The 13149-nt window shown below is 33.2% G+C and overlaps 1 protein-coding gene across 7 annotated transcripts in view; it reads right to left on the reverse strand.

Moving 5' to 3' along the window:
* SCLT1 (sodium channel and clathrin linker 1) overlaps window positions 1–13149 on the reverse strand; it is a 206320-nt gene that overhangs the window by 44576 nt on the left and 148595 nt on the right. For 5 of the 7 annotated variants that reach the window (XM_003823112.5, XM_034959139.3, XM_063603903.1 and 2 more), the window contains one exon: window positions 8059–8255. In XM_003823112.5, coding sequence (XP_003823160.1) covers window positions 8059–8255 — 197 coding nt within the window. Of the gene's footprint in view, window positions 1–8058; window positions 8256–13149 lie in introns of those variants that run through there. The other 2 variants (XM_057302157.2, XM_055111831.2) reach the window with 1 other exon arrangement.

A 13149-nucleotide genomic window follows, 5' to 3' on the forward strand; every position in this document is an offset into this window, starting at 1 on the left:
GAGGCAGGTGGATCACCTGTGGTCAGGAGTTTGAGACCAGCCTGACTAACATGGTGAAACCCTATCTCTACTAAAAATACAAAAACTAACCAGGCGTGGTGGTGCATGCCTGTAATCCCAGCTACTTCGGAGGCTGAGGCAGGAGAATCACTTGAACCCAGGTGGCAGAGGTTGCAGTGAGCTGAGATCGCACCACTGCACTCCAGCCCGGGAAACAAGAGCGAAACTCCGTCTCGCAAAAAAAAAAAAAAAATTAATATTTGTGATAAAAGCTCTTAGTAAAGTAATAGCAAAAGGAAACTTCCTGAATGTGATAGAGGTTATCACCAAACACAGAAAATATTATATGAAATGATGAAAATTGAAAGCTTTCCTTTTAAGATTGGGAACAAGAATAAGAATCCTGATTATCCCTACTCTGTGCATTGCATTGAAGTCCTAGCTAGTGCAATAAGCAAGAAAGAGAAACAAAACATACAGTTATTTGAAAGAGATAAAACTGTTCTATTGATAGATGATATGATCAAAATCCAAAAGATTCTACAGCTTTTGTCCTAAGTAAGGTCACTGGTTAAAGAAAGTATCATCAGCAACAAATAGCTTTCACATTTCTGTGTATAAACAATGATGAGAAAATGAAATTAAAATAAATTTGACAAAGGTGTAAGATTTCTACAAGGAAATGAACTTTATTGAGACATTAAAGAAGACCTAAACAAATGGAGAGTTATTTCACGTCCATAGATTGACAGACTTAATATTATAAAAATTTTAATTATGTTGCTTGTTCTAAATTTATTTATAGAGTCAACAGAATTCAAACTAAAATTCCATCAAATTTATTTAAGGAACTTGACATACAATTCTAATATGAATACAGAAATGCTGAGAACCAAGAATAGGTAAGATACTTTTACAAAAAAGAACAAGGTAAGAGAAATGGCTGTAATTAGGTATCAGGTCACTTTTCAAATCTTGTAGTTGTTTCAAAAGTGTCTTACAAAGGTATAATAAATAAGACAGTGTGGTATTGACACAAGGATAAGCAAACAAACCAAAAGAACATAAAAGAGATGTCAGAAACAGATCCACACACATATGAACACAAATTATGACAAAAGGGGCAGTGCAAAGTATAATAGCAAGGAAAAGAGAGACTTGTCATTTAATGTTTCAGGGATGAATGGCTACAACATGGGAAAAACAGAAGTTGACTTGCATCTATCCTGTGTTGTTGTCTTTGTCTATTCATGGTGTTATAACAAAATACCATAAACTGGATGGTTAAAAAGAGAAATCTATTTCTCACTGTTTTAGAGTTTGAGAAGTTCAAGATCAAGGAATTTACATGCAAAGATGAGGTGAAAGGACAATATAAGCAAATATGTACACAAGTAAAATACACAGATTTGGTCTTATGGTGGTTATAAAATATGTCCAGAAATTCTTGGAGATTCATGTCTTCAGAAGGTAGGCCCTAAAACCCCTTACTGTTAATGTGGTCTGGATTTAGCAACTCACTTCTAATGAATAGAAAAATGTGACTTAGGAGACTAGGTCACAAAAAACATTACGTCTTTTTGCTTTCTCTTGAATTATTTGCTCTGAGGGAAGACAGCTGCCAAGTCATGAGGATACCAAACTTCTCTGTGGAAAGGTCACAGGGCTAGGAAGTGAGGTATCTGGCCATAAATAGGAACTTAGGCCTTCTATCCACGGAGGTGTAAGCAATCTTGGAAGCAGATCCTCCAGCTCCCATTAAGTCTTCAGATGACATTTTGATTGCTACTTCATGAAAGACCTTGTGACAGATTCACCCAGATAAGCCACTTCCAATTATTTCATGAGTAAACGCTTGACTCATTAAATTATAAAATAATAAATGTTTTCCTTAAGAACTAAATGTTGGGGTAATTTGTTACATAGAAATAGGTAACTAACGCAGTTCTAGAGTCATGGAAGTGGGAATGAAAAGACAGAAGGCGTTTCAAAAGAAGAATCAATAGGACTCGGTTACTGAAAGAAGATAAATACAAAGAATGAGTCAAAGATGGCTATAAGGTTTTATATCCAGGAATTAGGGGAATAGTGGTATCAATGAAGAAAGACGGTTAAAGAAGAAATCAATTTGGAAAATGTAATATAAATTGAGTTTTGAAATGTAGAAATTAAGATAATAACAAGATATATGGTAAATGTTCTATCGACAGTTACAAAACGAGGGCAAATACCAGGTAAGATGTAAAGCTGCAGGAGGGTGCAGTGAAGAATTCAACAGATAATTAATAGTATAGGAATGAATATCTTTTAAAAAAGAATTTGATAAGATCAGAAGGGCTTGTTTCTTTGAAGCTTGTGAGTACATAAAAATAGAAAGTAAAAGAAAAATTATTCAAACATCTGGATAAAATAAGCTTGGTAATAAAATGTAGAGAAGAAGAGGAAATGAGAAGGAGAAACTATTTTCACTTTAAATACAGGCATAGGCATCTAAAAGCCAATAAGGGAAGGAAGGACTGAGTGGTGGGGGGAGAGAGAGAGAAATAGAAACTAGGCAGAAGGTTTTTGGGGGGTTGGAAATTGTAATTTTTTTTTTTCTCAAATGGGTAAAATTGAGAGCTTCAGAAAAAAGAGATTAGTAATTCAGCAGTAAAGCTAATAATAAAATTACTGAGCAGCAAAGAGCAAATCAGAATAATCTCTGCGGGAATAGTAATTCCACAGTATGACTAAAAAGGAACTGCCTTTTGTGTATTTCTTTCTTAGATTTCAGCATTCGACTATCTTTTATTGTCGAGATTTGTTGCCTCTTAGAAGGCAACAAATGCAGATATATTTCATTATATAAACATTTGCTATTACGGAATTTTATTTTATTTTATTTTGAGAGGGAGTCTCACTCTGTCGCCCAGGCTGGAGTGCAGTGGCACAATCTTGGCTCACTGCAAGCTCCACCTCCCGGGTTCACGCCATTCTCCCACCTCTGCCTCCCAAGTAGCTGGGACTATAGGCATCTGCCACCACGCCCGGCTAATTTTTTGTATTTTTAGTAGGGACAGGGTTTCACTGTGTTAGTCAGGATGGTCTCGACCTCTTGACCTCGTTATCAGCCCGCCTCGGCCTCCCAAAGTGTTGGGATTACAGGCGTGAGCCACCACACCCGGCCTACAGAATTTTAATCAGAAATCATTAAAGATTCCATTTACAATTAATTTTTGGTTACAAATGTATGTTCCAGTAAATTGTTATTCACTGCTGAGCTTTGAATCTTGTCTTCTGTAGCTTATTTCTTACCTTCAACTCTCAAGCCAGATAATGATATTTATTCCTAAAATCTATTATATTTCTATCCCTTTTTTTTTTTTTTAACAATTATAGCCCATCTGGTTTAATATCACTGGTATGTTGTCCATCTTCCTCTAAATTGATTCAAGTCCTTTTCTTTCTCATCTCTACTTTGTTTTAATCTTTAGCATTTGCCATATGTGGGAACACCCACATTTTGTTCCCATACCAGATCTCTGCCTCAGTTTATGCTTTTGAGGAGGAATAATTCATGACAATAATAGATTTGTCTGTAATTAAAAACAAAACTGAAACAAAATTTCCTTTCTAGAGTACCTACATTATAGGTTTTTTAAAAAGTATAAACCACAGAACATTTAAAATAAGATTTAGTAATAAAAATTGAATTTATAAGATATTCATGGCATGAATTAAAGTGTTTATTGGTTAAATATATTTAACCTTATATATTAAAATATACATGTATAAAACCTAAGTTAAAATCTAAAATATCTATAGTTTTTGAGATCATTCTTTGATTTTTTCTAAAAAACATATTTCCTACCCAAAATAGGGAAGTACCTCAACACAATAAATGGTATATATGACAAATCCACAGCTAACATCATACTTAATGGTGAAAAATTAAAATTATTTCCTCTGAAGGTCAAAAACATGACAAGGATGCCCATTTTTGCCACTTCTATTCCATATGGTACTGAAAGTCCTACCCAGAGAAATTAGGCAAGACAAATAAAAGGCATCAAATTGGAAAGGAAGATGTTAAATTGTCCCTGTTTGCAAATGAAATGATCTAATATATATAAAACCCTAAAGACCTCATCAAAAAACTGCTATAAACAAATGCAGTAAAACTGCATGTTCAAAACACAAAATATCAGTAGCATTTTCCATACATTAACAGCAATCTATCTGAAAAAGAAATCAAGAAAACAATTCCATTTACAATAGCTACTAAAACAATAAAATACCTAGGAATAAATTCAACCAAGAAGGTGAAAAATCTCTATATTGAAAACTACCAAAAACTGATAAAAGAAATTTAAGAAGGCACAAATAATTGGAAAGATATCTTGTATTCATGAACTGAAGAAATTAATATTGTCACAATGTCGATACTATTCAAAGTGAGCTACAGATTGAATGTAATGCCTATCAAAATTCCAATGATATTTTTCACAGAGATGGAAAAGATGATCCAAAAATTTGTATGGAACCACAAGTGACCCCAGTTAGAACAATCTTGAGAAAGAAAAACAAAGTTGGAGGCTTCACACTAGGGCTATTATGGCACAAAAGACCAAATGGCATTTGATAACATACAGTGAACAAAGGAAAGGTAGAATAAACACTTGATTTTTCCTTTTATTCATTTTTTTCTTTTAGAATGAATTGAATCTACAGCATCTTCCAAAGGTGACCAAAGACTTTTTTTTCTTTACTTAAAACCATTTTGAAGTCATGAATTTAAAAAATATGTTTGATATGTTTCAATTTATTGCACATATTCTTTTTGATATCCAGATAGTCCCCACATGGGCCAGGGGGAGCTAACTTACGTTGGTCCATGGGCCATTTTGATGTGACCCCAGTAATCTTGATACCTTCTCTTTGCTTTTTGTGATGACAAAGTATTTTCTAGGCTTATCTTGTACTCTCCTGTCCCAAATCTGTAATCAATCATTTTTCCAAAGAGTCCTAGTTTCTTTTAGGAGACCTCATTGCAACTGAATACTGGTCCTGTTTTTACTGTTTACTGAAAAGACTGAACTAGGGAATACACGTTCTTAACGAGTAAAATACATCTTGAGTTCATAAACTCTTATTTCCAATTCCAATTTAGAACTACAAGTTTATTCAATTTGAGTTTCTTCTCTTTTATGATGAAAAATTTGTTTCTTAAAGACTTTTATAATAACTCAACTGCCTTATCCTATAATTATAAGTTTCAGAATACCACCATGAATATTATTTCTAACAATATGACTACTAGAAACAGTTTATGATTTCTTGCATTTCCTTTAATCCTTAGGCTTTATCCCACACAGTCTAATTACTATGTTTAATATCACTTGAAATAATTCATCTATGTAGTTAAGCCATCAACTTCCTATATAATTAAGTTAATTTGTTTAATTTTACTTTTGATTTTTAGGTATTGCTTTTCAAATTTTGATTTAATTCGAAAAATAATTATATAAACATTTATATAGTTCCAAAATTAAGCTTATAAATCTACAAAACAAGGTTCATTCAAAGAAGTCTAGCCTTCATTCTGTCCTCCTCTCTCCTCTCAGAAATTACCTTTGAATTATTTTTTGGCTCACCTCTTCACTTTTAAAAACACAAATGTGTGTACATATGTTGGTTTATATACATACATGTATATAAACACACACAGGCACATGCACTCCTCACTCTTAGATAATAAGTAGAATACTATACATACTGTTATATTACTTTTTTTAACTTAATATACTTCAGATATTGCTCCATGTGCTAGGATTCTAACTGGGATTACAGTGAATCTATAGGTATATTGGTGGGGGAGAATGAACATAATTATAATATTTAGCATTCTAATTAATAAACATGGTCTCTGCCTTTACTTAGACTTTCTTTAATTACTCTTAATATTATATATAGTTTTCAAACAAAAGTCTTACATATTGTTTGTTAGATTTGTTGCTAGTTATTTGATGTTTTTGATGTAATTATAAATTATTTTTAAAGTTTTATTTTTGAAATGTTTGTTACTGGTATGAAGATTACAAACGGTTTTTCTATATTCATTTAATAATTTGTCTAACAATTATTTTGGGCTTTTTACATATTCAACCATGTTGTCTGTTAAGAGCGACTGTTTTCTTTCTTTCTGTTTTGTCAACCTTTTATTTCTTTTTCTTGCCTTAGTGCACTGATTAGGACTCCAGTACAAAGATCAATAGAAATGGTAATAGTGAACTTCTTTGACATCTTGTCAGTCTTCAAAAGAATGTTATTGACATTATTTTTTGCCATTAAGAACAATGTCTGCTATAGAATAGATGCCTTTAGAAAATTAAGGAAATTCTATTCCTAGTTTTTTAAGGAATATTTTTGAAAAAATAACCATGAAGGAATATTAAATGTTATCAAATGCTTTTTCTATATCTATTGAAAAGACCTTATGATTTTTCTCTTTTAATAAGTTAATGTTGTAAATTATATTGATTTTCTAATGTTATACCAACTTTGCATCCCTGACATTGAGCCTAACTGGTAATGATTTTTTTTTGTTGTTAGTTCTTTAGTGCTCTTTGTAGATGCTTTGTATAATTCAACTTTTTTACTTGTGGTGGAGGGTTGGTTAGAATTGCCTAGTTCACCACTAACTCTTTCATTTTAAATATATGTCATTCCAACCTTCCACCAAAACTCCTTTTATTATGGTTAACAAAGTCACCACATGATATCAAATTAGAAGGTCCATTCTCAGTCCTTACCTTACTCAACCAATGAATAACAGATTTTTATAAAACATAATGGTTAAGAGCATAGTGTCTTTACCCAAACTGAATGTAAAACCTAGATCTGTGTATTCATTATCTATGTGATCTTATACAAGTTCCTTAACCTCCTTTGGCCTCAGTTTGGCTATCTGTAAAACATGATTAATAATGTTATACACTTTGTGGGGTTGCTGTAAAGATTAAGTACATGTAAGTTGCTTAGAAAAATGCACACATTAAGTGTTCAATAAATATCACCCATTATTGCTTATTCCTTTTCTGAATTTTTATTTTTGATTTTTACTATTTGTCTTTATTTCTATTTCTCTGGATATGCTCTCTCAGTCTCTCTCAGTGGAATAATTTTCCTAAACTTTACATTTTGGAACTCAGTCCTTACACAGTTTCCATCTCTCTATCCTCTTTTTCAACATGTTCTCATTCCATGACTTTAAAAATCATGTGTATGTTAATGATTCACAAGTTTATAGCTCTTATTGTAATCTCCTCCCTGAATATCAACTTACATACATAATTTACTAGTTGATATCCTGACTTAAATATCTTTTGGGCAGCTCATACTTAACACCCCAAAGCAAACTTCCCGTGATTATCTCCAACCCTTTATAACCTAGTTTAAGCCACCACCATTTTATACTTGGACTATCATAGTACTAGTTTCTTTCTCCCTTCTCTTACCCTTGCCTCTTTACAGTCTATTCTTTTTATTTTAATAGACTTTATTTTTTAGAGTAGTTTTAGGTTTACTATAGTAAATCATATGGTGATATAGTAGATCATTCAGTGATCACATTGATCTGTTGAACATTTAAGTCTGATCACATCACTTTGCTCAAAGCCCTCTGATCTCATTCCTATGTTGAAGCTCTTGAGCTTCCCATCTCATTCAACACAAAATCTCAAGTTCATCTGAGGAAGGGTCAGAGAATTTTTTTTCAAGGGCCAGAGAACAAATATTTCAGGCTTTGCAGGCGAAATAGATTTTGTTGCAACTATCCAAACTAATATATCCAACAAAAACTATTACATTTTCTGAAACATGCATGAAATTTGTAAAAAATATAATATTTGCTTTGGTTTATGACATAACATTTTTATAGTAGTTTCATAAATATTTACTGAAGAAAAAGATAAGGTCCAGAATTATACATTTTTTAAAAAAGATTATGGCAAGGACATTAAACTATAGGTTAAAGAATTTCTTCTGTAAAACATGTCAAACAACTAACAGTAGACTTACTTTAGATTATTGATTCTAATTTCTGCACTTTCAGTAAGTTTCTTCGTTTCTTCTTTCCACCTATTGGCTGCCTTCTGTTGAGTCGCTAGGAGATGCCTCAGTTCAACAATGGAATTTCTATTACTGTCTTCCATCTCTCTCAATTGAACTTCAAATCCACGTTCCTTTATTGAAAATTCATGTTCCATTGTACTGATCTAAAGAATAAAATGAAAACGTATTTTCTTTTTCTTTTCTTATAGGTGCTATACAGATCAATGATATATACAAAAGGAATCATTCATTATGTTGTCTGAGGGACAAAAATGTTTGGATGAGAAAACTACGTAAGAAATCAAGTTTGGTCAGGTGCGGTGGCTCACGCCTGTAATCCTAGCACTTTGGGAGGTCAAGGTGGGCAGATCACTAGGTCAGGAGTTTTGAGAGCAGCCTGACCAACATGGTGAAACCCCATCTCTACTAAAAATACAAAAATTAGCTGGGCGTGGTGGCACACGCCTGTAATCCCAGCTACTCAGGAGGCCGAGGCAGGTGAATTGCTTGAACCCAGGAGGTGGGGGTTGCAGTGAGCTGAGATCGCACCACTGCACTCCAGCCTGGGTGACAGAGTAAGACTCTGTCTCAAAAAAAAAAAAAAGAAAAAAGAAATTAAGTTTACAATTGGTCTTCATTACAAATGAAAACTTATAATGTTATGTCAGTAAAACTAGAATTATGATGAACTATATATTTTTGCAACACTTTCCCTAACACCTTAAAATGCCAGTAAGAGAAAAGTCTATTTATTATAACATAACACTTCTCTCTTTATTTACTCTGATTTCTGTTGCCAGAATCCAAGGAAAGTGTTGATGCTGTTGGTATCTGAGTTAAGTATTGACCAAACCACTTTTGACTTACATACTAAATTTGAAACTCTTTCAAAGGGCTTTGTAAAGTCAAAGATAATTATATACAGGAATTTCTTTACCACTTCAGCTCCAGTATTAGTGAATGATTAATGAATGAATTATTTTTCAGGAGAAAGAGACAATATAAACAATGATTTTGAAAATCTCTTACGAAAATGTCTTCAGTACACTTCTAAGAATTTATGTCATTATAGTAAAAGCACTTTAATTGCAGCATGAACTTATAAGTAAATGCTCTGTGGATACCCTAGAAGCTTTCTCTGCTGGGGTTCAGGGAGAGAATTAAGCCCTAATGCTTTAAGGCATCCAATGTATATAATGACTTGCGTTCTTTCATCTGTGTCTACAATGTAACTACCTAAGTACCATTTTTGGGGAAATTGAGAAAAAAGTTACTGCAATATTTTTCTATGTTTTGTGGTTCAGATGAAAAACACTTGTGGAAAAAGGCAGCAAGGTGATTTGACTTCCTTATTGTACTCTCAGGCCATCTATATTTTGCTATACTAAAGAAGTATAAAGAACACTTATTTTGTGATACTTTAATTGCTTTACAAATGGCCACAGCTGGCTAGACTTCTAGTAATTCATTAAATAGTTACTTTCAAACTCAAAAAACAATGAGAGTAATTCATTAAATACGGTTACTTTCAAACTCAAAAAACAATGAGATCAACTTTAGTGTGTCAAAAAACACAAAACAAGGCCCAACAACAACAAAATTCTTGGCTCACTGGAGCAAACTGCAAACATTCTGTCCTTGCCACCCCTGCTAAATGCAAAATGCTTCCTAAAACTCTTCAATTTGCTTTCTCAAATAGTACACATGCAGAAATTGAAGACTTTATAAATACAGACACTGGAAAACCAATCTTGGATGTGTTAGTTTTGTGTTGTATTACTGCTGTGCAAGCCTCCTGAGGCCACTTGACCCCTGCTGCTATCTTAATAATTTTTGAATTATTAGATTCTGCAAATTTAGATTGCCTGCCCTTCCTCCTTCCCTTCCTTAATCTTCATCTCCTCTGGAGAAGTCATGTTGGTCTAACATCTCAGGTGGAAAACAAAAAGTACAGCCCCTGTGAGTTCTTTCTTATGAACACATGTTAAAAACTGATCTATGGGCCAGGTGTGGTGGCTTATGCCTGTAATCCCAGCATTTTGGGAAGCTGAGGCAGGCAGATTACTTGAGGTCAGGAGTTCGAAACCAGCCTGGCCAACATGGTGAAACTCCATCTCTACTAAAAACACAAAAATTAGCCAGGCGAGGTGGTGGGTGCCTGTAATCCCAGCTACTCAGGAGGGTGAGGCAGAAGAATCGCTTGAACCTGGGAGGTGGCAGTGGCAGTGAGCCAAGATCACGCCATTGCGCTCTAGCCTGGGCAACAGAGCTTCTCAAACAAACAACAAAAACAACAACAACAACAAACCACATGTGCACACAAAACTGATCTATGCATCTGTACAGTTTTAGAATTTGGCTGCCTAGTTAACTCCCCATTTTCACTTGGAAAATCTATTTATCGTTTCACAAGCTTTGCTTTAAGACCCTTTATGATAACCTGGTCCCTGCTTACTTTTACAAGCTTGTGTTGTGCCACACTATTCCCTTGCCTTTCTTTTATTTCCACTATAATGCCTTTTTATTCTTTGGTTCTTTTCACATGCTGTTTCTTTTGCCTGAAAAAATCTCTTTCTGCTTACCTATTTCAACTTTTGGAACACAGTACGGTTGTCAAAACATATTTGCAGATTGAATGGTGGCTTTTTGATGTCAAAATTCAGTCTCGAACAAGCTCCACAGCCTTTAGTATATACAATTCGAATTACTACCTAAATTGGACAGGTCTGTGGTAATGCTGACAGGCTAAGGGCCCCAACAACTGATCTCCGATTACAAAAATTCTATTAATGATAAAATTCAGAATGTTGGATGGGAAAAGGGGTTTTATGGTCTCTCTTCTTTCTTGCTTCTTCCTTCCTTTACAGAGAAATATCCACACAAGTAGATAACTGAATTGCTGGAAACGACTCCATTTCTTAATTTTAGATGGTAATGAGGCGGAATTTAGACCATGAAGAAATGGAGAGCCCTGGCAAAAGGAGTGGTTAGAAAAGGAGAAAGCGAGGGCTGAAATCAATGCAGTGGCATTAAGATCAAATGAAAACTTCATATGATAAATTGTTAAGGTTCGTAGCCAACTGACCTCCCAATATCTCACTGTCTTTATCTTTTTGGCTTCTTTCAGTTTATCTACTGAAGATCATACTCTTTTGCAAGGGGGAGAAAAACAGCAAGGTGTAGGTGCACCAGGTTCCTATTTTGTCAAAGAAAGAATCAGTTACAAAGCAATTTATCTTACAGCCTTCTTCCTCCATAAAATAGAATTATAGCTAGTTAGTTAAGAGGCTCGGCTCTTTATCAATGGCTATTCTCTTAAGCTAGATGCAGATTTGGTGAGATATGTGGGGTAGATAAACTTTCTATTACTCTTTTGTTGTCCATAACATCAGTTACTATCCTGAAATGTTAAAGACGGATCTAGTGGAGTACTAGATAGGAAAAATTCATTGATTCCATCCCCACTCATTATAAAAAAAAGAAAGCAAAACAAATACATATTGTAAAATTATGGAAAATAACAAAGCATTAAAGTGAAATGTTAAAGACGGATCAACTGGAGTACTAGATAGGGAAAATTCATTGATTCCATCCCCACCCATGATTAAAAAAAAGAAAACAAAACAAATATATATTATAAAATGATGGAAGATACAAAGCATTAAAAAGACAACTATAAGGTCCCTCTATTCCTAAAACTCAGATAATCCCTTCTAACTTCTACATAATTGTTTTTATTTATGAATTCTAAAATTGTTATTACAGTATGTAAAGGATTACTACATGTATGTGTGTATACACATAAATTTTTTAATCATAGGGTGTATCAATATAAATGCATGATAAATTATTTGGAAATATAGTTTTTAATGACAATACAGTATCTTATTAAAAACATATACACTATATGTCAAAAATATATATGTGTACACACAGGTAGTAATCCTTTATACACTATAGTAACAATTTTAAAATTCATAAATAAAAGCAATTATGTAGAAGTTAGAAGTACTATCTGAGTTTTGGGAGTAGAGGGACTTTATATATATATTTTTAATGTTTTGTATTTTCCATAATTTTACTATACATATAGATGTAACATATTTACTTCTAGATATCTAGGTTGTTTCTAATTTATTATAAATAATGCTGCAATGAACTTATTTATGAAATATCTTAATTACTTTCTTATGACTGAATTTTAGACTCTAAAGTAAATATGATTTAATACTTTTAATACTTTTAGCTGCACGTTCACTTAGAGATACTTAGCAATTAATTAATGGTGAGTTTAAACTGCTTACTGCCTACTGTTTTTTTTTCTTAGATTGCAGATTCTGTTCAACTCTCACATGATTTTTTATTCGGTTACAAATAGTTTTCTCTTATATTTTTAAAAGCTCTTTAGATAAAAGCATGGGAAAACCTGCCCCCATGATTCAATTACCTCCCACTGGGTCCCTCCCATGACACGTTGGGATTATGCAACTACAATTCAAGATGAGATTTGGGTAGGAAGACAGCCAAACCATATCAGGATGTATGTATGTCTGGCTTTAAAAGATAATGCTACATTCCCAGCAGTATCTATCAAAGTTCTAATTGCTTTATATTCTTAAAAATACTTGATATTTTTAGTCTTTTTAATTTTAGCCATTCTGGTGGTGTGTAGTGTTATCTTGTAGTTTTAATTTAAATTCTCCTAAAAAATAATGAAGTTGAACATATTTGCCTATATGCTATTTTATGAAGTGCCTACTTAAGTCTTTTGGCCTTTTCTGGAAATGGAGTATCTATTTTTTTCCTTATTAGCTATTAGCTGTTTTTTCCTTATTAATATTTTTCTTATTAATTGGTAAAAGTTTTTATATTTTGGATATGAGTTCTCTTTTTGGTTATATGCACTACAAATACTTTCTCCCACTTTTCCCTTTCTTAATGGTGTCTTTTGGTGACTAAAAATATCTTAATTTTAGTGAAATCCAGTTCAGCTTGGATTTTTCACCATGGTTAGTGTTTTTTTGTGCTCTGTTTAAGAAATATTTCAAACCCAAAGGC

Source organism: Pan paniscus, chromosome 3, assembly GCF_029289425.2.
Source record: "Pan paniscus chromosome 3, NHGRI_mPanPan1-v2.0_pri, whole genome shotgun sequence".
In the NCBI taxonomy this organism is placed as follows: Eukaryota; Metazoa; Chordata; class Mammalia; order Primates; family Hominidae; genus Pan; species Pan paniscus.